The sequence below is a fragment of the Bos taurus genome, chromosome 19 (genome assembly GCF_002263795.3).
Source record: "Bos taurus isolate L1 Dominette 01449 registration number 42190680 breed Hereford chromosome 19, ARS-UCD2.0, whole genome shotgun sequence".
In the NCBI taxonomy this organism is placed as follows: Eukaryota; Metazoa; Chordata; class Mammalia; order Artiodactyla; family Bovidae; genus Bos; species Bos taurus.
Window position 1 is genome coordinate 55,333,731 of NC_037346.1, and position 27,542 is coordinate 55,361,272.

The following is a 27,542-nucleotide window of genomic DNA, read 5'->3' on the forward strand; positions in this document are numbered from 1 at the left end:
CCAAGTTGTAGCCGACCCTTTGCAACCCCATGGACTGCAGCGCGCCAGGCCTTCCTGGCCCCCACCATCTCCTGGAGTTTGCCCAAGTTCATGTCCATTGAATTGGTGGTGCCATCCAGCCATCTCATCCTCTGTCGCTGTCTTCTCCTCCTGCCCCTCAGTCTTTCCAAAGTAATGCACGTTCGTTTTAGAAACCACCGGTAGCCCCTCTTCACTCAGACACTGTGTTATTTTGGTGTGTTGTGTTGTCTTTTTTTTTCTGTTCAGAAACCTCCGACAGCTACAGCTCTCCTCCAGAAATGTTAAACCATAGTTGACCACCTCAGAGCTTGTTCAGAATTCTAAAGCTGATCATGATAAAAACTACATCAGAGTGCACCCAACAAAGAATGAGACTGTGTCTGGCTTAGTCTCCCTGTGAACCTGGCCATTTCCTGGAGCAGGCGCAGTGCCCCCCTGGTGTCGGCCCCGTGTCCAGCACCTGTGGTCTGGGTACTGGATCTCTGGAGGGCGGGAGGAGCAGAGGGTGCTCTGCTGAGAGAGACCAGGAGGCTTCTCCCACCTGTGGCCTTGGCCTTGGCGGGTGCTCGGGGGCCCTCATGACGTCCGCCAGCTGAAGCCACGACAGCTGCCTGCCATGTGCTCCAGAAATGAACAGAGCAGTTACTGCTTTTACAACCAGGACAAGGATTGCTGTCTTGCAGAGTGCATGGAGCTGCCAGAAATGTGGTCTGCTCCGTTCTTGTCTCTACAGCTCTGGGAAGGGAGGAGCTTTTTCTGTGGTTAAGAGAATGGACTTGAGCTGGACTGCCTGAGTTCAAGTCCAGGCTGCATCACTTAGGAGCTGTGTGCCCCTGCCCACGTGACTTCATCTGCTCTTCATCCCAGTCTCCTTTTCTGAAGGCCAGGATGGTGTACTGGTTCCACGAAGTTGTGGAGGATTTCTCAGGTTGAAACACGTGAACTGCTTGAAGACCGCGTGCGTGTGGAGCGTGACACACACCAGGTGTGCTGTCGCTGTGAGGAGAGGCCTCCAGAACAGGGGTTCCTTCCAGAGACTGTGAGATGCCGGGAGCTCGTGCCCCGGGCAGGCAGAGGTGAGGAGGGCGAGGGGAAGGCCTGGTCCGTGGGCGGCGCCCAGCAGACGTGCAGAGAGCCGTGCCTGGTGTGGGGGCACACGGGCGCCCAGGAGGCAACGCTGTGGAGCGGAGAGGAGAGCCTGGCGAGTCATCCTGCCCTCCCGGGCGTTTTGTGCTCTTCTTCTGGGATTCCCAGGGGAGGGCACGTGGACAGAATCGTGGCCCCGGCGCCCCTCGCTCCTCCCTGCCATCCCTGCCACTCCCACTCGGCACGCACTGTGTCATTGTCATTGTCCTGCAGCATTAGAATCTGGAGACCTGGCTTCACAGTGGAAGGGAGTCTGGCTCTGGCAGGAGGCCGAGTGCAGGTCAGGAGAGCCCCACCCGTGGACACATTGGCTCCCCAGCACCCGCCCTCCACCCCCCGGGAGCTCTGTGACCTGCCTGTCCCACATCCTGGCAGCACTTGCGCAAGGGGAGGAAGGAGAAAGCCCACCCCTGGCCTGGCCACGATGCCAGCTTTCATGAGCTGTGGCATTCTTTCTTGGGCCTCCGAGCAACAGCCTCAGCATCCCCTCCGCCCACGGGGGCAGCAGGGCTGGGCCGTGTCCCTGCCGGGACTGTACCGACTCAGGGTCCGCCCCGGGCCGCTCCCATCCTTTCCCCAGGACGCTCTCAGGGACCGACCCCAACGTGAGGTGGGGCTACTGTACCTCACGGCCAGATGCAGGGTCGCCTCCCACCCCTCGCAGCACAGCCCCTCTCCTAGAGGGCTTCCCCTCGCTGCAACTCCTGGTTTCCATGGCAAGTTGGAAAGACCTGTAGTTGTGGCTTTTTGAAGTCTAAAATGGGAGCAGAGGTTTGAGATAGAGCGGGACAGCACACTGAAAATACCATGTCCTACCTGGGGATTTGGACCCAGAGGGTTAGAGGACAGGAGGTTGGTTGAGTTAGCAAAACGGCACCGTCATTCCAGTACCTTCTTGGCAGAGTTCCACATGGCCCCTGGAAGCCTCCTGGGGTCTCGGAGCCTGAACTTGGGGTCACCAGCCAGTGGGCGCTGGCTGAGCGCTGACCGTGAGCCAGGCGCCCGGGGGCCGTCTGTGCTTTCACCGCCTTGTGAACCTTCTGCGCCCCCGAGGGCTGCTGCGCCGTCTCGTCTCCGGCGAAGGTCCGCTGTGCCTAACCCGGGGCTCGCTCCCTATGGGAGCATCTCGGTCGCCTGTTGGTGGCAGGCCCGTTGCTTCCGCTTTCCTTGTTTCATAAGTCACATTGCACGGATGCAGGGGTTTCGGTGACCTTGAGTGTCTCCCTTTTCAGTACCTCAGGCCACCTCATGGAGGTCGCCTTTCCAGGCCCCAGGTTCTGCAGTGGCGAGAGTAACCCTGAGGGTCTTCAGCTGGGTGTCTGTGGGAACAGCTCCTCCCCCCTCCTCGTTTGGGGTCTTGGAGGTTCTGCGCTAGGGAGGTGGGCAGTCCCAGAGCCCCCCTGTTCCCAGGATACAGTGAAGAACCCCAGAGGAGCCTCCCCAGGCTTGGGGGGCCAGTGCAGAAGGTGGGCTGGCTCAGTGGAGAACCGTCGGGCTGTTGTGGGGATCCTGTGCCCAGGGGCAGGTGGGGGGACAGTCATGGAGGGAAGGGGTCAGCACTTGCTGTGCACAGAGGTTGGCGTCCTGAGTTACTCATCAGCCTACAGTGCTCCGCAGGACTGTCGATAAGGAGCAGGCTCCAGCTGGCTGGGCAGGATAGCCCAGATTAGAAGGTGGTGCGGCTGATAGCTGCCTCGGGGTGCCCTCCAGCCCTGCGTCATGCTCCTCCTCCAGCCCACCCTCCCCAGCACTCAGCGGCAGGGGCGCAGGGCAGGCAGAGGCGGAGGCAGGACTCCGCTCGTAGCAGAATGTTTTGCTCTCGTTTAAGTGAGGCTTTCCATGGTCTGTCGCTTAGCCACCCTTTCCGGTGTGATCAGTTCCCTCCAGTGAGCCCGACTTTCACCGTGGACCGGGGAGGCTGCCCCTGGTCTGTCCCTGATCAGAGTGCGGTCCTGTCCCCAGATCCAGGTGCCGGGGAAGGGCGTGTGGGATTTGGGAAAGCCCCGGGGAACTCGGGGTTTTTGCGCTTGGCTGCACGTAGTGAAGCGCTGCTGCACTAAGGAGCTGGTAGCTGGGAGGAGGCCGTACCCCCTGTGACTGGAGGCCGAGCTCTCACTCTCTGCTCTCTGTTCCAGCTGAAGCTCGAGGACCGCTCCGTGGTGCCCCGCGATGTGGTCCGGCACATGCGCTCCACTGTGAGTCCCCGTCCCACCCGGCGGGCATGGCCCTGGGGCAGGTCGGGGCAGGTCTGGGGTGGCCCCCAGGGCACCTTCCCTGGGCCTGGATGCCTTCTCGCCCGCAGGACAGCCAGTGCGGCACCGTGATCGACGTGAACATTGACTGCGCCGTCAAGCTCATCGGCACCAACTGCATCGTCTACCCCGTCAACAGCAAGGACCTGCAGCACATCTGGGTGAGCCCCCTGCCGGCCTCCCCCCACGGGGCTCTGCTTCTCTCCGAAGCATCTTCCAGGTCGAGCGGCCAAGCCCAGTGCTCAGCCTCTCCTTGCAGCCTGTGGCGCTTCTCACGTGTCAGCCATCCGGACTTGAGGTCAGGTGGCGCTTTATGTCTCTGGCAGACAAGGCTGGTTTCCTTTCTCTTCTAAGACTTTGTGTCGTCGTTTTTGAAACAATTTTTTCCAGTAGTTTATGCATTTCCGATTCCAAGCTTGCTGAAGGTTGTAGGTGCCGTGTCTCCCGCAGCCTCGGGAGCCACACCTGGTGCCGTGTCAGCACTGGCTCCTGCCTGTTCTCCCTCTTACCCACCCCTCTCTCCCCGCCTCTCTTTTCTCCTCTTTTCTGAAACTTTGTTTTTAACCTTTTTTTTTTTTTGGCCACACCATGCAGCGTGTGGGATCTTAGTTCCCTGACTAGGGAACGATCCCGTACCCCCCTCCCTGCCTTGGCCACGTGTTAACTGCACGGCCAGGGAAGTCCCTGCTTTTCTGAAACTTCTGAAAGCAAGCTACAGATATGATTCTATCTGCCCCCGAGTACTAAGTGTATATTTTCCCAAAACAGAAACACTCTCCTATTTAACCACCATTCAAACCCCTAGATTGGGACCTTGACCCGTTACTGTCCATCCACAGACCCACTCAGTTGTTCCATCAATCTCCGTTTTCCCCTTCTGACCCAGCCTCCATCAGGAGCGCACGCTCAGTCGTCAGTGCTTTGACCTCCCCAGGCTGGAGCAGTTCCCAGTCCTGCTTTGTCTCCCTGTCCTGGGTGACCCCGAGCATGGGGCCGTCCGACAGTGCCCGTGACAGCCTCGGGCCCCGCGCTTCTGGCAGAACTGCCCCAGAAATACCGCTCAGCTCTTCCCTGGCCCTGGAACGTGCCTCGGCTGCAGTGTGGGGACGTTCTCTTTGCTCCCCAGTCGTGTTGAGCTCTGCTGAGCTGCCTCCCAACAAACTCAGATTTCACCCCTTGGCCAGCAATCATATTGGTTTTGTGGGGAGATATTCCGGGATTGTGTCAATAAACTGGTGGTTCTCAACTCCCATCCACCAGCCTTAGCCTCCATTAACAATTCCCACCTGACCCAGCCAGCAGCCTGATGGCTGCTAAATGGTGATTTCATGACACCATCACTGCCTGCTTTATTATGAGTTTGGCATTCTACCATATGGAAGAGCTGTACTTTCTGTCCCATTTATTTCCTCATTTTTTACATCAGATGCAGAGACTCCTGTTTTATTCATTGGTTGTAATCCGTTACTTGTTCTGTTGCTTCAGTGATCCCACCCAGATTTGGCCAGTAGGAACCCCTTCAAGCTGGCATCTGTGCTCTTTTGACATGTCTCCACCATTTTTTTAAAAAACACTTTACTTTCCATATTGTTTGATTTCTGATCCAGACTAGAATCAGCCGTTTCTTCAGCGAGCCCTAGTTTCTTTCAAAAGCCATGATCTCAGTGCAAACTGGGTGTGCTGATTGCTCCTGGGCCCCATTCAGGGCAGCGCTAGGGAATCCACGTATGTGTATCTAGGTGGATAAGTGCACACGTCTATATGTGTATGTAGGTGGATAAGCATGCACGTCTAAATGTGCCTGTGCCCATCTTGTGTACGTATTCAGATGTGTGAGCCCGTCTTGATCCCTCTGACCCCAGTCCAGCTCCTCCCTCTTCCCCTTCCTGTGTTAGTGGCTGCTGTCCCCAGCAGGGAGACTTGGCTCTTGATATCCTCCATATAGTTATCTGTTTATTTAAATCACTTTACTGTGTAACCACCCACCCCAGCTCACTCCCACTCACGTGTCCTGTGTCCTCAGAAGGCCGTCCAGCCTCTGCCCCTGTGGGGGCGAGCAGCTGGGGACTCTTGGGGGAAGCTTGCTGCACAGTTACTAGGTCCGACCCACATGGAGCCTTCCTGCCGTCTGTGGGGCCAAGAGGAACGAGGGTTCTGGACACCAGAGTCCTCCGTCGTCTCTCACCGCCTGTCTGTCTGGTCTGCAGCCCTTCATGTACGGGGACTACATCGCCTACGACTGCTGGCTGGGCAAGGTCTACGACCTGAAGAACCAGATCATCCTGAAACTGTCCAACGGCGCCAGGTGCGGTCTCCCCACCACACAGGAGCCCTCGCAGGGCGGGGCCGCTGGGGAAGGGGCAGGGGTGCGTCCTAGGTCCCCCGAGGGCCATGCCAGGGGCTGCGGGCCTTGCGTCTCAGGGCCCGACCCTGGGCTGGTCTCCTTGTCAGCCTGGCTGGATTCCCCGGCTCAGTTCCTGGTCTTCGCTCTACCCTGGCTTGGGGAGACCCTCGTCATCACATAGGACCCCCAACAGGGGCTGATGCTCTCCTTTAGGCACTTTAAGGGGGTGAACGCTGAAATCTGCTGGCTGAGTCCTGTTTGTTTTAGAGAGTTCCTTGTTCCAGTGCAGGGACTAAGGTGTGGGTGGAGGGTGAATTACCCATTTTAAGGCCTGCAGAGGCACTGACGCCTCCACACAAGTCCTGTAGACACTGACCAGCTCCTTCCGGGGTCCTGGCTGCCTCGCCTCCCCTGAGACTCAGGGACTGGGTCCGGTGCCCACCAAGCCCCCGCCCCCTATTGCAGGTGCTCCATGAACACGGAGGATGGCGCCAAGCTCTACGACGTCTGCCCGCACGTCAGCGACTCTGTACGTTGGCTCCACCCCAGGAGCCTGGGGGGCCGCGGGTGGGGGGCGCGTCTCCTGTTCCTCAGCCCTGGGCTCTGCAGGAGGGAGCTTAGGGGCTTCTCGGCAGAGAGCCAGGGTCTGGCCCGGGGCGACCAGTGGTCTCAGCCAGTGCTTTCCTGGAAGGAGGGGGTGTGTATCAGAAGGTGTAAAAGCTTGGGTGTTTGCAGGAAGCATAGAACTTTCTTTGCGTTTTGTTAAGTTTTTATCTCATCCTTTTAAAATCTCCCTTTTTCTTGGAGTGTACACAGTATTTTACTGTGATGTGACATTTTAGAGCAGTGGTAAATGACAGTTTTTAAGTAATACTAGGAGAGTGTGTGTGATCAAGCAGGTTTGGGGACCCCTGCTCTTAGAGCTTTGTCCCCCCAGACCAGCAGCATTGTTGTGGCCCGAGAGCTTGTTATAAGCAGGATGGGCCAGCCGTGCCTTTTAGTGAGTAAAACCCCTGGCGGTTTGTGTGCATCTGAGGTCTGAGAGGTGCTACTCTGCAGTCTTAGGTGGTGTGGAGCATGGAGGCCTGGGGTGGACGGCAGGTGTGGACACTGCTGCCCCCGCCCCCTAAGAGGCAGCACTCACAGGGACCCTCCTCTGGCCCCCAATCCTGCAGGGTCTCTTCTTCGATGATTCCTATGGCTTCTACCCGGGCCAGGTGCTCATTGGCCCTGCCAAGATCTTCTCCAGCGTCCAGTGGCTGTCGGGCGTCAAGCCAGTGCTCAGCACCAAGAGCAAGTTCCGCGTGGTGGTCGAAGAGGTAAGGAGGAGGCGTGGCAGGGAGTGAGGCCCGGGCACTCCTGCCCAGCCTGCCTCGCCTGGAAGGGGGCTGCTCTGAGGACGGGGAGCCCGGGCTGAGCGAAGGAAGGAGGTGGCCAGTGGCAGGTCCGCTGGGCCCTTCTGGAGGGAGGAGGCCTCCGTGACCTCTGGGAGGGTCTGAACTACGATGTAGACCTGCCTCCCGCTCTGGAGGATGGCTGCGGGAGCGAGCGGCATTAGTCTGCTGACCGGGCCTGTCCGCCCGCCTCCCCAGGTGCAGGTTGTAGAGCTGAAGGTCACCTGGATCACCAAGAGCTTCTGTCCAGGGGGCACGGACAGCGTCAGCCCCCCACCCTCTGTCATTACCCAGGAAAACCTAGGCAGGTGAGCGGCCCCAGCACGCCCCCTGCCTGCTCCAGCAGCCCCAGAGGTGGTCCCCAAGCAAGTCTCTGGGCCACAGGCACAGATGCCGGGGGTGTTGCCGAGGACCCCCTCGCCCAGCGTCTGCCTTTCCCCTCTCCCTCTCGCCTCCCAGGGTGAAGCGTCTCGGATGCTTTGACCATGCTCAGCGGCAGCTTGGGGAGCGCTGTCTGTATGTCTTCCCAGCCAAGGTAGAGCCGGCCAAGATTGCCTGTGAATGTCCAGAAAAACACTGCGCCCAGGGGGAGGGCTCTGTGGCCAAGAAGGTATGTCCTCGGGGTTGGGGCTTGGCGGGCGTTTGAGGAACTGGCCTTGAGCCATTTCCACAGCAGGAAGGTCTGTGCCTTAGGCCTTGGGGGGCAGCCCTGATGACCCTTGCAGGCCAGTTAGGTGTATACAGCCGTCACCCCTCGACCGAGCTGCCTGGAGTCAGCTCTCCATGGCGCCCGCCCTCCCGCTCTGCCGGCAGGTGAAGCGCCTCCTGAAGAAACAGCTTGTGAGGATCACATCTTGCTCCCCGGACGTCCAGTGCTCCAGGGACCATTCCATGGAGGACGCAGGCAAGAAGGGGGCGGCCAAAGCCAAGAGCGAAACGGGCTCCGCCAGCCCCGAGGAGACGCCCGATGGGTCCTCCAGCCCAGTGGAGATGCAGGACGAGGGCCCAGAGGAGGCCCACGAGGCGGGTGAGCAGCTGCCCCCCTTCCTGCTGAAGGAGGGTGGGGACGACAGGCTGCACTCGGCCGAGCAGGACGCGGACGATGAGGCCGCCGACGACACAGACGACACCAGCTCGGTGACCTCCTCCGCCAGCTCCACCACCTCCTCCCAGAGCGGCAGCGGCACGAGTCGCAAGAAGAGCATCCCCTTGTCAATAAAGAATTTAAAGAGGAAACACAAGAGGAAGAAGAATAAAATCACACGCGACTTCAAGCCGGGGGACAGGTAGACTCAGGGGCACCCTCTTTCCTGGCTGGGTGTCTAGCCCGAGACCGTTCCCTGGCACCTGCACGCAGGCGGGCTCATGGGTGCACATGTGGTATGAAGCCCCATGCGGGCTCAGGGGTGCCTGGGGTCGGCCAGGTGGGATGGAAGGATCTGAGAACGGGAGAGGGTGAGACCAGGGTTGAGGGATTCTCTGGAAGATGCTGGGCATGGAGACTGCAGGGGAGCAGCGCTGTTTCCTCCCTCCTGCCTGAAGCTGAGTTCCAAGTTGCCAAGCCCACAGGGAGGGCAGGTGGGGAGGGAGCATCCCTGGCCTTTGCTCACTGGCCCGCCTGCAGGGTGGCTGTGGAGGTGGTGACCACGATGACCTCGGCGGACGTGATGTGGCAGGACGGCTCCGTGGAGTGCAACATCCGCTCCAATGACCTCTTCCCTGTGCACCACCTGGACAACAACGAGTTCTGCCCCGGAGACTTCGTGGTGGACAAGCGAGGTAGTGCTGGGCGCGGCTCAGGAGGAAGGGTCAGGAGGTCTGGCATCAGGCCTCCCCTGGGAGGTGGCTCCCGCTATGGACGGGGCAGCCTTTCTGGCCTTCTCTGACCAAGCCAGGGAAGCAGTGGGTCCTGGGCTCCTGTGCTTTACCTGCAGCCGGCTGTGGGGGCAGCCGGTGGCCCCAACGGGGTGCCTTAGCTCACTCCTCGCCTGCTCTGGGTCCACAGTCCAGAGCTGTCCGGACCCCGCTGTCTATGGCGTGGTGCAGTCTGGGGACCACGTGGGCCGCACGTGCATGGTGAAGTGGTTCAAGCTGCGGCCGAGCGGTGACGACGTGGAGGTGAGCAGGGGCCGCCGCCCCCGTGTCTCCTTCAGGGTGGGCTTTGGTGAGCTGGGCATAGAGCCCCCAGGCTCACGACCGCCCATCCCGCCCTAGCTGATCGGAGAGGAGGAAGACGTGAGCGTCTACGACATCGCCGATCACCCTGATTTCCGGTTCCGCACAACTGACATCGTCATCCGAATCGGTAACGCTGAGGACGGAGCCCCGCACAAGGAGGACGAGGTAGGGCGTCCTGCACGGCCGCTGCAGTACCTGTCGATGCCGCCAGAGGGCGCCCCGCCCCGCGAAGGAGGTGCCCCGCCCCGCCCCGCCCCGCCCCCTGTAGGGCCCGCCTGCCGGTCTACACAGCTGCTCCCCGGGCTCCACGGGTGGTTTCTTAGGGGCGCCCAGCCCTGTCCTCAGTCCTGTGAGCGTGGTGGCAGGTGCCGTAGGAGCACAGGAGAGGCCTGGGGAGGTGACTCTGAGCTGGGCCCCAGGGAACAAGTGGGGACATATGGTGAGGTCAGGCAGATTCTGGGCAGGGGAGAAAGGGGTACCAGAGCCCCAAGGCTGGAGCCTCATCCAGGGGGCATCCAGAGAGACCAGGCTCAGTGGACAGCGAGTATTGGCGGTGTTTCAGCCAGAGGGCTGTGCTCTCAAGTACTCACGTTGGTCTCTGGCCGGCGCCCACACCGCTTCCATTCTCACGGCCCTGCCTGTGCCCTCACTCTCGGAGAGCTGCCCTTGACCCCGTCCTGTTTCCACTGCAGCCATCGGTAGGCCAGGTAGCCCGCGTGGATGTCAGCAGCAAAGTGGAGGTGGTGTGGGCTGACAACTCAAAGACCATCATCCTGCCCCAGGTGAGACCCCCGGGAGCCCATGGCTCAGCTCCAGACTGTGACAGCCAGGCCAAGGGCTCAGGGCCTTCCTGGAAAAGGAATCTTCTTTTGGGGAGCAGGGTCTTGGGGAAAGGAAGGGCAGTGTTACACCCAGAGCCCCGGATGAGAGTCGGGAGAGCAGAGAGGCTGCCTGCAGTGGGCCCAACCGTCCCGCCCCACCTGGCAGGCTCCTGGTTGCCAGGCATGTCTAGGTTCTCACAGATCTACCTGGATCCCTATTTCACTGCGCTGAGAATGCACAGGTTGCGCCCTGTAAGAAGCAGCCTTCCCCCACCACTTCTAGGAAACTGTCACAGATCGGGGGGCAGGAATGGACAGGCTTTCGCAGCTCCATTTCTGTGCCCCTCGTTTGATCTGATGCTCACACCCCAGCTCCCCTCTCCCTGTGCCAGTACAGGATGGACGAAGGAGTGGCTCCCCCTTCGTCTAGGAGGCCATTCCAGGAATGGGAACAGAGTCACAGAGTCTGCCGCGGTCCAGCGGACCAAGTGCGGTCAGTGACGAGGAGGCTGGCACTGGCATTTGCTGTACCCTGGACCCAGGGGCTGGGCTGGGGTGCCTCCCAGAGGCCTAGGGACCACCTAGCGCAGAGGCCCAACCGCGAGGCCAGAGCAGGAAAGGGAGAAAGGGCGGCAGGGCTGCTGAGGCCTCAGGGTGCCCGGTCAGTGTCAGCTCTGAGGCTCGGGGTCCCTGGCAGAGGGCCTCTGACCAGCCCGCGCCCCATCTCCCCTCAGCACCTGTACAACATCGAGTCTGAGATCGAGGAGTCGGACTACGACTCAGTGGAAGGCAGCACCAGTGGAGCGTCCTCAGACGAGTGGGAAGACGACAGTGACAGCTGGGAGACAGACAATGGGCTGGTGGAGGATGAGCACCCCAAGATAGAGGAGCCCCCCATCCCCACCGCCGAGCAGCCAGCAGCCCCAGAGGAGGACAAGGGTGTGGTGATCAGCGAGGAGGCTGCCACGGCCGCCATCCAGGGGGCCGTGGCCATGGCCGCCCCCGTGGCCGGGCTGATGGAGAAGGCGGGCAAGGACGGGCCCCCGAAGAGCTTCCGGGAGCTGAAGGAAGCCATCAAGATCCTGGAGAGCCTCAAGAACATGACGGTGGAGCAGCTGCTGACAGGCTCGCCCACCTCCCCCACGGCAGAGCCTGAGAAACCCACGCGGGAGAAGAAGTTCTTAGATGACATCAAGAAGCTGCAGGAGAACCTCAAGAAGACCCTGGACAATGTGGCCATCGCCGAGGAAGAGAAGATGGAGGCGGTGCCGGAGACGGAGCGCAAGGAGGACAAGCCCGAGGGGCAGTCGCCAGTGAAGGCCGAGTGGCCCAGTGAGACCCCGGTGCTCTGCCAGCAGTGCGGTGGCAAGCCTGGAGTCACATTCACCAGCGCCAAGGGCGAGGTCTTCTCGGTGCTGGAGTTCGCACCCTGTGAGTTCGTCTGGCCTCACTCCAGGGCCAGGGCGCCGTGTCCCTGGAGTGGGCCCCAGTCCCCATGCCAGGAGAGGGCGGCGGGGGAGGCGGGGGCTTTGTCCACCTGTCTGGGGAGCACATTCAGCCGCCGCTGCTCCTCCGGTTGGCGTTCCCAGGCCTCGCCTGAGGGACTGACCACCCTCTTTCCCCCTCTAGCGAATCACTCTTTTAAGAAAATTGAGTTCCAGCCTCCAGAAGCCAAGAAGTTCTTCAGCACAGTGCGGAAGGAGATGGCACTGCTGGCCACCTCACTGCCTGATGGCATCATGGTCAAGACATTCGAGGACAGAATGGCAAGTAGGCGGGCTTGGGCAGGCACAGGCGTCCGGGTGGGCACTCCGGAGGCTGCAGCCTCAGGCCCTGGGCCTGCAGGCCTGGGGGACACCTGCAAGGCCGCCCGCCTGCAGCCCCTCCTCACAGGGCAGGAGAGGCTCCAACAAATCTCCCACAGCTGTGTCTAGACCAGACAGCCGCCCTTTTAAAGCTTAGTTTAAAATTATGTAATACGTTACTTGACTTCTCTCTTTTTTTTGAAAAATTAGAACGTTACAGGAAAAGCTGTATTATCCTTTGACCGGTCCTTGACCCAGCCCCAGGGGCAGTGACTTTAGGAGGCTCACCTCCGGCCCAGCCCTGGAGAAAGGGGCCATGGGAAAGGGACCGCAAAGAGGGATGCTGTGGAACGGGCCTGCCGGCACTCCGCCGGTCCGCTCAGCCCTGGCGGTCTCTCGGCTGGTGGCGTTGCCCTGGTGATGGTGCCCCTGCCCCGGCCCTCAGCCTGGGTCTCTGATGTGTGTGCAGAGCCTCCTTAATGACTGACAGAGCATTATCCTCGAGTCCAGATCCTCTCACCCCTCTAGATCCCTCGAAGCCAGTGCAGCCGTGCCATCCTGGAATGATCTTTCCTCTTGTTGGCTGTCACTGTTGTTGCCTTCATGGGGTGGTGGGGTGTGCGGGGGGAGGTCACAGTGGTGTTTGAGGAATGCAACTTACAAGTAGTAGTTTATTAAAAAAAAAAAAAAGTAAGATAAAAACCAGTTTGGAAAATTCCTTTCATGCCAGGAGTTAAGAGGTGCCAAGTGGGTCTGTACAGAGTTGTCTGCATTCAGCTTCTCTGTTGCTGTCAGCGGGTGTGTGGATCCTGGGGCCGCTCCTGCTCCCTCTGCAGCCGCACGGCACCCTGGAAGACTGGAAGTGGGCTCCATGTGCGGGTGCCCGATGCCCACATCAACCTCCCTACTCTCTCCCTGTACCCCCCTCTAGGACCTCTTCTCGGCCCTGATCAAGGGCCCCACTCGCACCCCCTACGAGGACGGCCTCTACTTGTTCGACATCCAGCTCCCCAACATCTACCCGGCCGTGCCCCCCCACTTCTGCTACCTCTCCCAGTGCAGTGGCCGCCTGAACCCCAACCTGTATGACAACGGGAAGGTGTGCGTCAGCCTCCTGGGCACCTGGATTGGAAAGGTGGGTCAGCGCTGGCTCGCGGTGAGGGTGGGGGCGGGCCAGTCCGGGCAGGCGTCTGGGACACAACTGATCAGTGTGCACCGTGTGTGCGTGTGTGTGCTGCAGGGGACAGAGAGGTGGACGAGCAAATCCAGCCTTCTCCAGGTGCTTATCTCCATCCAAGGTAGGCGGGGTGCGGCTGGAGGGCACCATCACTCTGGCCATGGCGCCCCTTGACCTCCCGTCTAGGGGTGGAGGTTGGGCCAGCCCTGAGGGACTTCCCCTTCCCTCTTGCAGGTCTAATCCTGGTGAACGAACCGTACTACAACGAGGCAGGCTTTGACAGCGACCGAGGCCTGCAAGAGGGCTACGAGAACAGCCGCTGCTACAACGAGATGGCCCTCATCCGCGTGGTACAGTCCATGACCCAGCTGGTCCGGCGGCCACCCGAGGTCTTTGAGCAGGAGATCCGGCAGCACTTTAGCACCGGTGGCTGGCGGCTGGTGAACCGCATTGAGTCCTGGCTGGAAACCCACGCCCTGCTGGAGAGGGCCCAGGCGCTGCCCAACGGGCTCCCCAAGGACAGCAGCTCGCCGGAGCCGCCGGCTGTGGCCGAGCTCTCAGATTTCGGCCGAGAGGAACCTGAGGACGGGGGGCTGGCCCCCGGGGAGGCCTCCCAGGGCTCAGACTCGGAGGGCCCGGCCTCAGCCCCCAGGGACCGCACGGAGCAGGCCTCGGAGGCCCCGCCCGACGCCTCGGTGCCGCCCAGCGTCAAGCCAAAGAAGAGGAGAAAGAGCTACCGGAGCTTCCTGCCCGAGAAGAGCGGCTACCCTGACCTCGGCTTCCCCCTCTTCCCGCTCTCCAAGGGCTTCGTCAAGAGCATCCGGGGAGTCCTGATGCAGTTCCGGGCTGCCCTGACGGAGGCGGGCATGCCCGAGAGCGCGGGGGACAAGTAGCCAGCAGCCCCGGAGGAAGGCACATAGGTGGCCACAGGGAGAGGCCTCCCCCCTTCCCTCTCCTCCCCTGTCCCAGTGCAGGCCCCGCCCCCTGCCCTTTGCCCCCTCCTCCCAAGGTGAGTTTGCTGCTGACGTGCAGGAAGTTTCTTGAGATGCTGCCATTTGTATTCCGAAGCAATCTTCCAACAGGCAGGTGCCCTGTGGCAAAGGAAATCAGAACCGCGCAGCTGATTTTCCCCTTGTAGTCCCAGGCAGAGTGCCCCTGCGCTTCCTCCCGCGCCGTCTCACCCTCAGGGCAGGGGTGGGCTCTCCCTGGGGTCTGACACAGGAGAACACAGGCCACGTGGACGTGCCTTGCATGAAATGTGGGTTGCCGCGGCGGTTGCCCCGTCCCGCCTGCCCTCTCGAGTCCCGCTGACGCTTCCTGGTGTCCCGGGCCCGCCCGTCGCCACCACCTGCCAGGTCTTCCCTCGCCCCCAGCTCGGCCACCCTCCCCAGAGCGGTGCCGCCGCCACTGACTCCCGGCTGGGCCCTGGCCTGTTGAACTTGCTCTCTGCGAGAGGTGGGCACCAGGCCGGGTGCATGGCGACGCCCGGGAGATGGTGGCCCTCGCACGCTGCCACGGGGTAAGGACAGGGAGCTGCTACTGGGAAGACACGGCTATAGGTGCCTTGCCCTTCCTGCCCCTCGGGGTGAGGGGGATCGCAGCTCTGGCTTTGAGGTCCCCGGAGGCGGGAGCAGCAGCACAGACGAGGGCCTCTCCCGTGGACTCGGGCCCTCTCCCCTCCTGTGTCCAGTGCTCACGCCGGCAGGGGTGGCACGCAGCTCATGGAACTCAGAGTGGGCCAGCCCTCTCCCCGCCCCAGACAAGAACACAGCCTGTCAGCCCTGCGCTTAAAACCGCAGGCTCGATGTGGCAGAGTGGCGGCCAGCAGGGTTTTCCCTCGCAGAGCTGGGCCCAGAGGTTTACAAGTTTTCTAAGCGTTTGATAATGTGAAGCTCCAGGTGAAGGGGATGCCATTGAGCACATCGCAGCTATGTAATTTTTGGTGTATGTAATGTAATATTTAAGATTGAAAGAATAAATCAAAAAATATTAACTCTTACTAGGAAAAAAAAAGACAAAATAAGAAGCCAAAGCATGATGTGTCTTGTCCGCCTTACGCTGGCTCCACACCTGGGCCGCCGTGAGCACGCGGCCGGCGGCAGCGCGGGGGAGGACGGGGGCCAGACCAGGGCTGCGGCGATTGGAGGCCGGAGTCGGGGTCTTGTTTGAGGATCACCCAGAGTGACTGGCGGGGCTGTGCTTCCCGGTGCGTTGTTCACGTGGAGATGTGAATGCCTATTGCTTAAGATATCTGTATAAAGTGCTGTGTGATTAAACTTTTTTTTTTTTTACTTGCATTTTTTTTGGTTTGGCTCATTACAGTGTACAAAACAGACAAGGTGGCACCATTAAACCTGCCTCTGCCATTCATCTGGCTCTGTCGCCTTTCTTTCCCTCGGGGGCACCTCACACACCCTCCCCAGGGGAAGGAAAGATCCCTGTGGCTGGGGCGGGGTGGGGGGCGTCTCAAGGCAGCAGCCCCTTCCCCACCCAGCCCGCTCCCAAGCCTCTTCATCTCCTGTCAAGGACTTGGCGGGGCCGGGAGGTGAGGGTCTAGAAGCTCAGTGGGTGGGTGCTCTTGCCTCTGAGCAGGGCCTGGGTCCTGGAGCCCCCTTTCAGCAGGGCAGCAGCAGCAGCTCTGTTCCCCGGGGGCCTCTGACCAGGTCCACCCGTTCAGCTCCTTCCAGATGCTGGGGGGGGCTGGCCTGGGCTCGAAGCCACTCTGGATGGCTGGAATCTGCCTCTCCTCACCACTGCTTCCTTTTAAACCCCAGCCCACCACTCCCCGACAAGGACAGACGAGGAGGGCAGGGGAGCCCCAGAGCCCGCCCTGGACAGACAGACTCCTTGTAAAAAGGGGACAGCTCTCTGCCATTTTGACCTCTTGCTCCTTGCCAGTTTTCCCCAGTGCCCCTAACTCCGGGACAATCTCCCTTTTGGCTGAGATGCGCTGGCTGTATGGCCCTAGGTAAGACATACTTGCTCTAAACCTCAGTCTTCCTACCTGTGCTAAGAGGCAGTTGGCTCCAGACCAGATGGGGTATAATCATCACTGGGGCAGGGCCCCAACCCCTGCAAAAGCAGCCTGGACCAGCTCTGGTCCTGTGCCCACTACCAAAATGACTTCCCAGGGGCCGGTACCACATGCTGCCCCATCCAGGAGGGACCACTGGGTTGGTCATCATGTTAAATTCTGGAGCCCGGGCAGAATTAAGACCCCACTCTTCGCACCCTCTAGGATAAGACCAGCAGGCTGGGAATGTCACTTTATTCAGATCTGATTCAAGGGTGGCTTCCCTGCTCCTACCCCAACACTCCATCTGGCCTTCGGTGGGCAGAGCCTGTCCTTCCCACCCTTCTCCAGTCTTCCTTCTCCTCCTCCTCCTCCCAACTCACCACGTGGGCTGTGGACAGGCCCTCCAGTCCTGGGGGAGGAGGGAGAGAGGGGTGGCGGGGCCTGAGCACAGAGTGAACCAAGTAGACAAAGGCAGGGGCAAGGCCCACAGAGTCAGGGACGCTCTGATGGGGGCAGCGTCTGCTGAGACTTCCTGCGGGGTGAGGGCTGTGGTTTCAGAGAGGGTGGGGGCTCCCTGTAGCCACTGACCATCCAGAAGTAGTTGGGGAGAACCTGGCCCTGGACAGCCTCGCTGATCAGCAGTTCCCCATCCACAGTAAACACACCCTTCCCATCCTTGGGCTCCAGGCGGAAGGCAACCACAGGCACATAGACCAGGTGGGGGCAGTGGCACTCCATGTGCCTGCCTTTCTCCATGGCCAGGAAGAGGCGCAGCAGCATGGCCCGGGACACGCCAGCACGCACGTAGAACAGATGCATGGCGCCAGCCGAACAGCGGCCCATGGGGGCGGTGAAAAGGTCACTGGCCAGGTGGGAATGCAGGAGTGCTAACACCAGCACAAAGTCCTGCTCCGGCACCACCGTCCAGTGAGGAGGCACTGGCTGCTCCAGGGGCACCACATGGGTGTCCGCGGGGTCCTGCGGGGCCAGAGCCGGGGAGGGGCCCCTCCTGGAAGCCAGCGTTTCTGCGGGCAGGTAGGCCAGGCTGCCCCGGTAGGTGCGCAGGGCCACCAGGCGCAGGCAGGCGCCTAGAGTGAAGCGCATCTCGCCCAGGCGCCGAAACTTCTCGCTCTCCAGATCCACGTCGGCGATGAAACCCCACGCCAGGCTGAGCACAGAGAAGAGGCGCTGCCCGCAGGCGGTCTGCAGGGATAGCAGGTCCATGGGCGCCAGCAGCCGGCGGCACAGCAGCTGCGTGCAGTTGGTCAGGAGGTCTTCCTTAGTCACCTGCTCGTACCTGCAGGGGAGGGAGTCGGATGAGGAGCTGGGGCAGGCCAAAGTAACCTTGAGCCCCTGGGGGAGTTGACAGCGGGTGACAGCCAACTGGAGTCACTGAGAGAGAGAGAGAGAGAGGACCCTGGAACAGAGGCTCAGGGCTCCAGAGACGAGTGGTAGCTCGCAGGCACTCATAAAAGAAAGCCTGGCAGGACCTGAGGGAAAATAAACCCGCTTGGACCCTGGCTCTCACCCGGCGTAATAGTTCAAAGAAGCGGCCACTGCATTGCCAGAGCCTGCCGGGAGGCTACACAGGGGCTTCTGGATGGCGGTCTCCCAGTCAGGCCGCTCCATGAGCCCGTTCACCACCTGTTGGAGCACAGGAGGCCTCAGCCTGGGAAGCTCCCCCACCCGCCACGGCGCCCCCACAACCCAGACCCAGGCCCAGCCTCCCCTGGGAAGGCCTCACCTCGTGGATCAGCCCATCTCCGGACATGACCACCAGCGCGTCCCAGCGTCTCAGGTCCTCCGCACGCACCAGCTCCCGGGCGTGGTTCCGCCGCTCTGTGCAGAGGGCGCGGCTATCAACGTGGGAGGTTGGAGTCGCGGGTCCCCCGGCTGGGGATGCTCCCCACGCCCGCTCCCGGGAAGAAACTCACCAGTGAGCATCAGCGTGAAGGAGACGTCGGCCTGGGCCAGCAGCGGCTGTACGTGGCTCCTGAAGAGCTGCAGGGCTTTGCCCTTGCCCCCGCGCGGATTTAACAACACCAGCACGTGGCAGGGCCTTGGGAGCGTGTTCCGGGAGCCGCCCGCTGTAAACACAAACCGGAACCGCCACTAGGGGCTGAGGATCACAACTCGGGCACCCGGGTGGAAACGCGGCGCCTGAAATCCACGGGTAATTGATCCAGCTGAGCCTGGCCAGCGGCAGCGGCCTCCAGCGGGGCACTCCAGCCAGTTTGGCTGGGCTCAGACTCCCACCAGCTTCTAGTCTCATGGGGAAAAGGGCTCGCCTCCAGGGTACCCAGCCCCTCTTGTTCAGTTGACTCCGGCCAACTTTCCTCACCAGGGAGAATAGGAATCCCCCTACAGGCCTTCCCCGCCAGGCCCCCACAAACCTGCATCCATGACCTCGCCCCGCTGCCGAGGGGTCCCCGGCGCCGTCCGGACGCTGTCCGCCGCGGCGGCTCCTGACTTCAGCTCCTTATCGGTGCTGCCCAGGCGGGCCTCTCGGTGACGGCTATGGGGCTCGCCCTCCCCGCCCGTTGCCGGGGCTGTGGGGGCACCCGCGTCATTCCCTGCGGTTGCCGGATCTGAGGGAGAGGAAACCGCGCTGGTGGAGTCTGGAGCGGCCCCCTGAGGTAGGGGGCGCCCCATTAGGTTCTGGGACCACGCTCCGGGAGCCGCGCGCACCGGCATCGCCTATTTTTCCAAGAGGTCCAGAAAGCCGAGGTCCAGTGCCACCAAGGGCGTTCGGGTCCTGGAACTGAGCTCCCACCACCACCACCCCCAGGGGGAAAGGGTCTTTTCCTGAGAGCCTGTCTTTTCTAGGACCTCGGGTTCCGGCCCGACGATGAGTCAGAGCCCCGGCTCTCTCCGTGGGATCGGGTCTTCAAGCCCCTCCCCGGGGGCCGCCAGGGGGAGGGGAGTCCAGTTGTGTAAAAAAATCCCAGAAGGTGAGTGGCCATCGCCGCGCGCGAAGTTCGGGGCGAGTGATCCTCGGCCCGAAACAGCCGGGTCGCCGCGTCCTCTACCCCGAGCTCTGGAGCTGCCCGGATCGCCGCGCGCGTTTCCAAGGGCCGGGCTCTGCGGCGCCGCGCGCAGCGCTCGTGGAAACGGCGCCGGAGTCGTGCGAAGGCTGAGCCGGAGCCGGGCCGCCAGCCACCACCTCCCTCAGCCAGAGCCGAGTGGGCGCGGAGGCCATGTGCTGCACGGCAGCTCCCCCGGCCGCCCAGGAAGCCAAGAAGGGCAAGAGAGCAGGGCAGGCGGCCAGCCCTACCCAGTCGGTCCAGTTTCCTGGGGGAAGCGCTACCTCCGTTCCCCACAATCGCCTAGGGCTGAACACAGCCAGTCCCCGGCTCAGCCTCGCATCTGCGGAGCAACCGGAGCGCCGAGTAAACGCTGACTGCGCAGCCTCGCTGCCTCCAGCCTCAAACTTTTCGCTCAACTTCGGGGAGGGCGCCGTGCCTAGCCTCCCGGCCTGGCCACGCCCCGCGGCCCAGGCGTTCGCAGGGGTGGAACCCAGGCCCCGCACGGCGCAAGCAAGCGGGGCCCTGGCCTTGCCGCTCCGCCCCAGCCCGGCCCGCGCCCACGGCTCGGCCAAGCGCTCAGCCCTTTGGCTGGGTCCGGGGACTCTCGGACCCAGTAGGAAGGCGAGCGACGCGGCCGGGCGGGAGACGTGGAGGCTGCTGGCTAGGCGCGGAGCCCCAGGCCCGGCTACGAGCGGCGCGCCGCGAGCGCAGCGTCCCGGGCGCGCAAGGGTGAACGCGCATCACAGGCCGCCGCGCACAAAATCTGAGCGGCCCCCGGGTGGGGCTCCGGGCGCGCGTGGCTCAGGGCTCTGGTTAGACCCTTGCCTGTCACTGGATAGTCTCCTGGCGGAACCTGCCCCGCTGCCCGCGCCCCCCAATCCCACCCGGATTTCGAGGTCCAGGCCCTGCCAGGTACCCCTCATTTCGTGCTGGGGTGTCTCTGCAGCCGCTCCCATCCTCCCCCAGAGTTATTTTTAGCTTCCTGGACCGCACGGCCACGGAGCCTGAGACAGCCAGAGGAGCCATCCCGGGAGGGAGGGCCCGGAGCGCGGGGGGTACGCGGTCCGGAGGAGGGGGCCTTGTTAAGAACCTCAGAAGTTGGGTGCTTTTCCCAGAGGACAACATCGATGCTCGCCTGAACCAGCGGGCGCTCCAGGCCCCGCGCCCCTTACCCACCTGAAAGGAGCTTGGCGGTGTAAACAGGCCTAGGCGACCCCATCCGGACTGGGGAGCCAAGCATGGGGGCGTGTCCTCCGTCGCCCTGCTGGCTCAGCGGGGAGCTGCAAACTGGCCCGGGGCCTCGGGTGTCAATGGGGTGTGATCAACACATCCCTGGCAAGTAAGTGTCCGATCTGAAAGTGTCCACGACCCGCTCGAGTAAGCTCCCTGTGGGGTAGTGTGCGGCGACCCAGAGGAGGAAGTTGCCAAGGTCAAGTTACCAAGTTTCTAACTTCCCTAACCAAAGTTAGAAAAGACCAAACCGCTGTAGGAGGCTTAGCTGGTGCAGGCCCCGGCTGCAGGGTGCTCACGCGCCCACACCTGCCCCCACCCAACACCCATTCACACGTCTCGCTTCCCATCGCCCCTGAAAGTCGACAAGAGGCAGGTCTCGGCACGGCTCCGAGGTACCGCTTTGCGAGAGGACCCAGGCGTCCCTGTTCCCCAACACCTGGCGGGGCGGGGCCCGGGATAGGGGAGAGGCTCAGGCTGGGACGCGTGGGTCCCGGGGCCGTTGGCCTGGCACGCGGCCGGGTGGTGTCCACCTCCGCCCTGCGCAGCTCTGGGGGCAGCCCTGGCTGGGTCGTGAGCGGCCCGAGCGCGTTCCGGGAAGGTGACTCAGCGATGCTTTCACGGGTCGAGAAACTCTGCGAAACTAGGAACCCGAGTGGGGAGCGGGGCGGGGCGTCATCACCCTCTAGCAGCGCCGCGATCGGAATCCACCGAGGTCTGATCTTGAACCTCCAGGCTCCCCACCCCCCGCCCAGGAATCCAGCGCCAGGAGCCAAGCGCCGCGCTGCAGCCGCAGTGCCGCGGTCACGCGACGCGGGAACGCCAGCGCCGGCGGGAGGAGGGGGCTCCTTGCGGGAGCCCGGACTGGATCCCTCGGCTCTCCTCTCCCCCTCCTCCCTCGCCTGCCTGCTCCTCCAGCCAGGACGGTCAAAGTCAGGGCTTTGGGCGCCTGGAGGACGCGGGACGCGGCGTGATGCTCCCGGGGATCTCGGATCTTGGAGAGGGGCGGCCTCCCTCTTCTCCCCACGAGCGCTTCCATCAGTCCTGAGAAGCCGCTGCTTAAACCTCGGAGTCTGGTGGGACTCAGACCCGGGAAGCGAGGACGTGGCCGTACACGAGCCTAGTGAGAAAGCCCACCTGCCGCAGGGTCCCTCCGCCTCCCTAGCTGGAGCCCCCGGGGTCGTGCGGCCGCTTGGGGGCGGGGTTAACTGGAAACCCAGCGGCGAGGGAGGCGGGGCGGCCTGCTGGGTTGTTATCCGGCCTCCGGGAGCCCAGTGGGAGGGAGGTGAAGGGCAGAGCCCTCTGGCCCCGGTTCCAGTCCGCACAAAGGCTCCTCTGTCCTCCCGGCCGCCTCTCCCCAACCCCCGTCCCCACCCCCAAGGTCCCTGCTTCGCCTGCTTCTTTCTCGTCCGTCACCTCCTTCCTCCAGCCTCCCTCCCTCCGAGCCCGCCCCGCCCCCAGCCCCTCTCTAAAGAGGGTTATTTCATCTCCAGAGATCCTCGTCAGTACCCATGGCCCAGGAGACCGGATTGGGCAAGAGGAAGATGCTTTTCCCCTTTTGATAATTGGGGGAAGTGAAACCCTGAGAGGTGAAGGGTCTTGCCTAGCTAAGCCACTGAACCAGCTCCCTACAGAGCTGAGAAGCAAACCCAGATCCCAGCCCCCAGCCCGGGAGGCCCAGCTGACCCCAGGCTTCTAGCTGGCGTTTGAGTATCCATCCGCTCCACGTGTTGCTTGCCACAGAGCTGCCTCATCCACCCCGCTGCTCAATCGCTCTGAGAAAGAGGAAGCATCTGGAAGCCCTCTCCAGGCTTCATCCTCCAGGTTCTGATTAAGCAACTAGCTGCTGTGGCCACAGGCCTGGCATGAGACTTGATCTGTCCCGGTCACCAACCATCAGGTACATCTGTCTCAGAGGTGAAAGAGACTGCTGTTCCAATTCCCCCAGTCACCCTCCCTCCTCCTTGAGGGTAGCCTCCCCAGGACACACCTGATCCTTTTCTGTTCTTTTTCAAAAAAAAAAAAAGCAAGCAGGCATGCACTGGGCCTGGCCCAGCTCTCTGGAAACTTGGAGCCAAGGCTGCCAGATGGCAAATGACTTGCTTTTATTAGGAGAGGTTTCCTGCCATCTCCTTGGCTACCCACTCCAGTATTCATTCTTGCCTAGTGAATTCCATGGGCAGAAGAGCCTGGCGGGCGACAGCCCATGGGGTCGCAGAGAGTTGGATACGACTCAGCAACTAACATTGATTTGTTCATTCCTGCCATCTCACCTGTTCCTGAGGTTCCAGCTCCCAGGCTGAACTGCAGGACCCCCGCAGCCTTCCTTGACCTCAAGGGCTTTCTGCCTGGAAGGCTGCAAGGGCAGGGAAAGGGAGGTGTCCAGCCTGACTGTTTTTAAGACTGGTCTCCTGGGATGGACCCAGATGTGGTTTCCCATTCTGAAATCCCAGTGACCCTGACACGCATTGAGGGTGGCAGGCTGTGGGTGGAGAGGTGTGTCCTACATGGGCATGCAGGAGACCAGACTGGTCACACGAGATTCCTGACCTGCAGGCGGTGTTCCAAGTTTCTGTCTCTGTGGTGGTTCAGCTGCTCCAGGTGTGGTGGGGTGAGCCTAGATTTATCTCGGAGGTGGCCTCCTCCTCCTCACAGGTGTCCTTGCCGAGGCTGCCAGCCAGCATCTCTTCTGGGTCTCTGGACTCTGCCTCCCACACACCCCACATCTGAGCAGGCCTGCTCAGAGGGACACATTCCTTTCAGGAAAGTTCACTAGCACAGCCTCCCCTAAAAGGCCTCACCCCTGCCACTCATTTCAGCTGCTGGTCTGGGATCTGAAGGCGTCTGTGTTAGTTTCCTTGAGTTGTCATAACAAGGTACCACAGACTGGGTGATTTAGAAATTTACTGTGTCACGGTTCTTAAGAAATCCAAGATTAAGATGTCAGCAGGGTCGGTTCCTTTCAAGGCCTGTGAGGCAGCGTCTTGTTCCAGGCTTCTCCCCTAGCTACTAGTGGTTGACTGGCCACAGGTGTTCCTTGACCTGTATGTGCAGGCTTCCCAGGGGGCTCAACGGTAAAGAATCCACCTGTCAATCCAGGAGATGTGGGTTCGATCCCTGGGTCTGGAAGGTCCCCAGGAGGAGGACATGCCAACCCACTCCAGTATTCTTGCCTGGGAAATCCCATGGACAGAGGAGCCTGGCGGGCTACAGACCATGGGGTCACACATTGGACAAGACTGAGCATGCACACATAACCTGTGCATGCATCACGCAACTCTGCCTTGGCCACCACATGACCCTCTTCCCTGGTGAAAGACCTGGCTGAAATTTGTTGTTTCAGGGTCTACATTATCTTCTGCGGGACTGTTCTTTTTTGAATGCAAATTACTCTGGGAGGAAAACCCAGTTAGTTATGAGGACTCTAGTGTGAATGGATGTATCAGTTTTTAAACTAAAAAAAAAAAGATCGAACAGTCCTAGGTGTCTCCAGAGAGGACAACAGTGCAGGCTCCTGTGGGTGCCACAGGAAAGGGACGGGAACTGGCCCTGCCCGCCTCCCACTGTTGAGGGACCTTCCCCAGGCTTGCACACCACCCCCGCTCCCCCGACTTTCCGATCTTACCCTGCACCTCGGCTTATGGCGTCTCTGGTTTTCTGAGCAGATGGGTTTCTTCCACAGTCCTTAGAAGAACAAAGCTGGGTTTTGTGTTAGTGTCCTGGGTTCTCGTTGCTGCACCAATTTCTCATCTTGCAGTTCTGGAGGTCACAAGTTTAGAATGGATTGGCAGGGCTGAGCTGCCTTCCTGTTCTAGCGTCTAGAAGCACCTGCATTCCTTGGCCTCGGATCCCTTCTTTCACCTCCGTGCTGGCAGTCTAGCATCTCCAAGTCTCCGTCTGACTTTTGCTTCTGTTGTCACATCTTCTCTGACTCTGACCTTCCTGTGCTGTGCTAAGTCATTTCAGTTGTGTCTGACTCTTTGCGACTCTAAGGACTGTAGCCTTCCAGGCTCCTCTGTCCATGGAATTCTCCAGGCCAGAATACTGGAGTGGGTAGCCTATCCCTGCTCCAGGGGATCTTCCTGACCCAGGAATCGAACTGGAGTCTCCAGCATTGCAGGCAGATTCCTTACCAGCTGAGCTACCAGGGAAACCCCCCGATCTTCCTGCCTCCCTCTTGTAAGTTCTCCCGTCTGTGATGACATTGACCCTACCTGGCTAACTCAGGTTGAGCTCCCCGTCCAAAAGCCTTACTTTAATTTAGTCACAACTGCAAAATTGCTTTTGCCATATAAGGTAACATAGTCATGGGTCGCATGGAACTATGACACAGACATCTTTGGGGGGGGCTGTTATTCTGCCAGCCACAGTGGGGCAGGGAATGTCTGGGAATCCTGTCCTTACTTGGCGCCAGAACCTTCTTTCTAGCATTCCGCATCTCCTTAGTGGTACCAGCTGAACACAAACCAGGAACTTGGTTTCCCTCAATTCGCATTCGTCATGGTGGGGCCGAAAACATTCTTGCTGAGGTCATTGACACGTGATTCTGTAGACTGTGTGGTCTTTGACTCATCAGACAGAGGCCCCCGCAAAGAACACCGGTTTCCATTTTTAAAAACTGCACAGGAGGGAAAAAAGAAATTGCCTGAGAAGGAGCAATTGGCATATTTACTGAACATAGTAATTATAGGATAACAAATAACTTTTCACCTGAGGAAATGGTGGGGCACAGACCTGCCCATCCATTTCCAGTTTGGCAGAATTCCCCACTCTGCAGGAAGGGCTTGCCACCGGCCCAGCCCACTGGGTACCACACAAAAGACGTGGTCCTCACAGCTCCTGTCATGAAGCCCGACAGTCCAGCTACTTTTATACTTTGTGGTGAGGCTGGACCAGGCCAGCCACGTGGAGAACGGTGGCTAGGAATATTTCATAGGTTCTTGCTGACATCAGCTCCGGTTTGGGCTCTCTACAGTGGGCTCTGGCCTGTCTCCAGCACCCAGTCCCACATCCTGAACACTAGTGAGGGGAGAGAAGGTCCCCTTCTGAGGCTGCAGCCAGCCCCTGCCCTACCCAACTGTGTTTTTCTTTTTAAAGAAATAATTTTATTTATTTTTGAATGTGCTGGATCTTTATTCCTGTGCATGGACTTCTTTCTCTAGTTGCCACTCCTAGTCGTGTGCAGGCTTCTCATTGCCGTGGCTTCTCTCGTCGTGGAGCACAGGCTCTAGAACACACTGGCTTCAGTAGTTTGGGCGTGTGGGTTCAGTCGCTACAGCTCCCAGGCTCCAGAGCACAGGCGCCATAGTTGTGGCGCATGTGCTTAGGGGCCCCGCAGCATCTGGCGTCTTTCCAGATCAGGGATTGAACCCATGATTCCTGCATTGGCAGACGGACTCTTTACCACTGAGCCACCCGGGAAGCCCTCAACTGTGCTTTGAAATCAGTTACTCATTTATACTGGTTTATACTGGTTCGACTTCCCTGGTGGCTCAGACGGTAAAGCATCTGCCTGCATTGAGGGAGACCCAGGTTTAATCCCTGGGTCGGGAAGATCCCCTGCAGGAGGAAATGGCAACCCACTCCAGTACTCTTGCCTGGAAAATTCCATGGAGTGAGGAGCCTGGTCGGCTACAGTCCATGGAGTCACAAAGAGTGGGACACGACTGAAGCGACTTCATTTCACATATTGGTTCCGAGAGACACTGTGCGACTGGTCGTCTCCTTCAAGGGAAGAGCAGCCAGCAGCCGTGTCAAACTGCTTTGGGTGATTCCCAAAAGGAGAGCTTCTGGAAAGCAGGAAGAGAGACCTGGCAGCTCTGCAGCCAGGCAGCGGGAATGCTGAGCCGCTTTTATTTGGTCCCCACGTCCAGGCCAAGGGGATGGGTGTGTACACAGTTTTCCGGGCGTTTTTTGTTGTGCAGTGTTTTCCATTTTAACGTCGCTCCAAAGCTAAGCCTCGTCCTTGGGTTGTTCCCAAAGCAAACAGGCTGGATGTAGCGTTTTGGCGCTAATGGTCTGGGGTGGTTTCCTCCTACCTGGGAATGGACCACTTCCACAGAGCAGAGGTGAGATCCTCTCTCACCCCCTCCAGAGATGGGGAACACCCTTTCAAGACACCCTGCTGGCCCCTGGTGGGCACCTGGGGTTGCATCCCTCTCGCCTCTCAGGCCTCCTTCACAGAAGCCGATTCACTGGAGGCCAAAGAGGGGCCAGCGCCCTACTTTGCCAAGCTGCAAAAAAAGATGGGCGCCTGGAGTGGGGCTTGCCTGCCCCTGACACTCATTATCCACATCCCGAAAATAGAAATTCCCCTTCCCTGGAGGCTGGCCTCCTGAAGGTCAAACCCTTCGATTCTTTCCAGACAGAACCCTGGTCATTTAAGTAATGATTGCACAGGATGGGCTGGACAGCTGGGGCTGAGGAGAGGGGCCCCGGGGCAAGGGACACGGTAACCTCATTCCACACGTGTGCCCCCGAAGCTTTGTGCTGCCAAGGGAGTGATGCTGTGCCGATCCGACAGGAGAGCCACTTCCAAAAGCGGCTCGTTGTCCTTTTTGCTCCTTGCCCTAAAGTGCTGACCACAGCAACGTGACCAGCTTCTTGAAAATGAGTCGAGCTGTCATTTCTCCTTCAAGGCACCATCAGATGATCCTAGCAGCCTCCTCTGAAACTCCCTGTCTCAAAACAGAAAGGGAGCCGAGTGATTACCTGTAAAAGCTTACAGACTAAGGAGTGAAGTAATTTTAAAACAAAAGATGGAATGGGCTTGGGAGGAGCATATAATGGGAAGCATATACGAAGAAAGTATCCTTTCTTTTCTGTTTCTGTCTCCTTCCTAGAGCTGCCGTAAGCATGGTTCTGTACACAGAAGTCCTCGAGAGAAAGGCTGTGGGCTGACCCCTCCCAACCGCAGCAGAGGATCCAGGGGAGGGAGCCCCATCTGGGCGCCAGGTGGCTGTTCCAGTGATGCAGAGAGCCCAGGAAGGACACAGTCAAACACCCCACCTCCTCCTGGCTCTGCGCAGCAGGCTGATGGGTCCCAGGAGGGAGGGACAGACAGACGGCTCTGATGCAGAGTTTAAAGGGCATATCCATCTTCCGGACTCGGCATGACCTAGAAAAATCCACA

The 27,542-nt window shown here is 60.4% G+C and overlaps 2 protein-coding genes across 11 annotated transcripts in view; one reads left to right on the forward strand and one right to left on the reverse strand.

Annotated features, from left to right (window-relative positions):
- Nucleotides 1-15,508, forward strand: part of UBE2O (ubiquitin conjugating enzyme E2 O) — a 49,337-nt gene extending 33,829 nt beyond the window's left edge. Inside the window, exons 2-18 of one of the 2 annotated variants that reach the window (XM_002696167.5) lie at nt 3,303-3,362; nt 3,470-3,580; nt 5,627-5,724; nt 6,229-6,292; nt 6,939-7,082; nt 7,356-7,465; nt 7,617-7,767; nt 7,971-8,443; nt 8,782-8,936; nt 9,163-9,275; nt 9,372-9,500; nt 10,028-10,117; nt 10,891-11,587; nt 11,786-11,922; nt 12,893-13,096; nt 13,202-13,259; nt 13,373-15,508. In XM_002696167.5, the coding sequence (XP_002696213.1) occupies nt 3,303-3,362; nt 3,470-3,580; nt 5,627-5,724; nt 6,229-6,292; nt 6,939-7,082; nt 7,356-7,465; nt 7,617-7,767; nt 7,971-8,443; nt 8,782-8,936; nt 9,163-9,275; nt 9,372-9,500; nt 10,028-10,117; nt 10,891-11,587; nt 11,786-11,922; nt 12,893-13,096; nt 13,202-13,259; nt 13,373-14,031 (3,453 nt within the window). In that variant the 3' untranslated portion in view covers nt 14,032-15,508. The remainder of the gene's footprint in view (nt 1-3,302; nt 3,363-3,469; nt 3,581-5,626; nt 5,725-6,228; nt 6,293-6,938; nt 7,083-7,355; nt 7,466-7,616; nt 7,768-7,970; nt 8,444-8,781; nt 8,937-9,162; nt 9,276-9,371; nt 9,501-10,027; nt 10,118-10,890; nt 11,588-11,785; nt 11,923-12,892; nt 13,097-13,201; nt 13,260-13,372) is intronic. The other variant, XM_005221305.4, reaches the window with a different exon arrangement.
- Nucleotides 15,509-16,389: 881 nt separating this feature from the next.
- On the reverse strand, nt 16,390-24,377 carry SPHK1 (sphingosine kinase 1). Of its 9 annotated transcripts, none has more exons than XM_059878629.1 (6): nt 24,036-24,377; nt 18,548-18,742; nt 18,089-18,241; nt 17,899-17,993; nt 17,683-17,798; nt 16,390-17,451 (listed from the first exon to the last, which is right to left on the reverse strand). In XM_059878629.1, the coding sequence occupies exons 2-6, from the start codon at nt 18,555-18,557 to the stop codon at nt 16,647-16,649; spliced, it is 1,179 nt and encodes a 392-aa protein (XP_059734612.1). In that variant the 5' UTR covers nt 18,558-18,742; nt 24,036-24,377; the 3' UTR covers nt 16,390-16,646. The 9 variants fall into 9 exon arrangements, with proteins under 9 accessions (XP_059734612.1, XP_059734608.1, XP_059734611.1 ...); XM_059878625.1 differs by lacking the exon at nt 24,036-24,377 and adding an exon at nt 22,961-23,117; XM_059878628.1 differs by lacking the exon at nt 24,036-24,377 and adding an exon at nt 22,097-22,115.
- Nucleotides 24,378-27,542: the final 3,165 nt, after the last annotated feature.

Bases quoted from the DNA above. Each gene is read 5' to 3' on its own strand.
- SPHK1 (XM_059878624.1), bottom strand. From the start codon at position 18,848: ATGCCGGTGCGCGCGGCTCCCGGAGCGTGGTCCCAGAACCTAATGGGG. The intron at 18,315-18,547 runs GTTTGTGGGGGC...CGTGGATTTCAG, and splicing joins GGGCGAGGTCATGGATGCAG to GCGCCGCGTTTCCACCCGGG. The intron at 17,452-17,682 runs GTGAGAGCCAGG...CCTCCCCTGCAG, and splicing joins TCTTTGAACTATTACGCCGG to GTACGAGCAGGTGACTAAGG.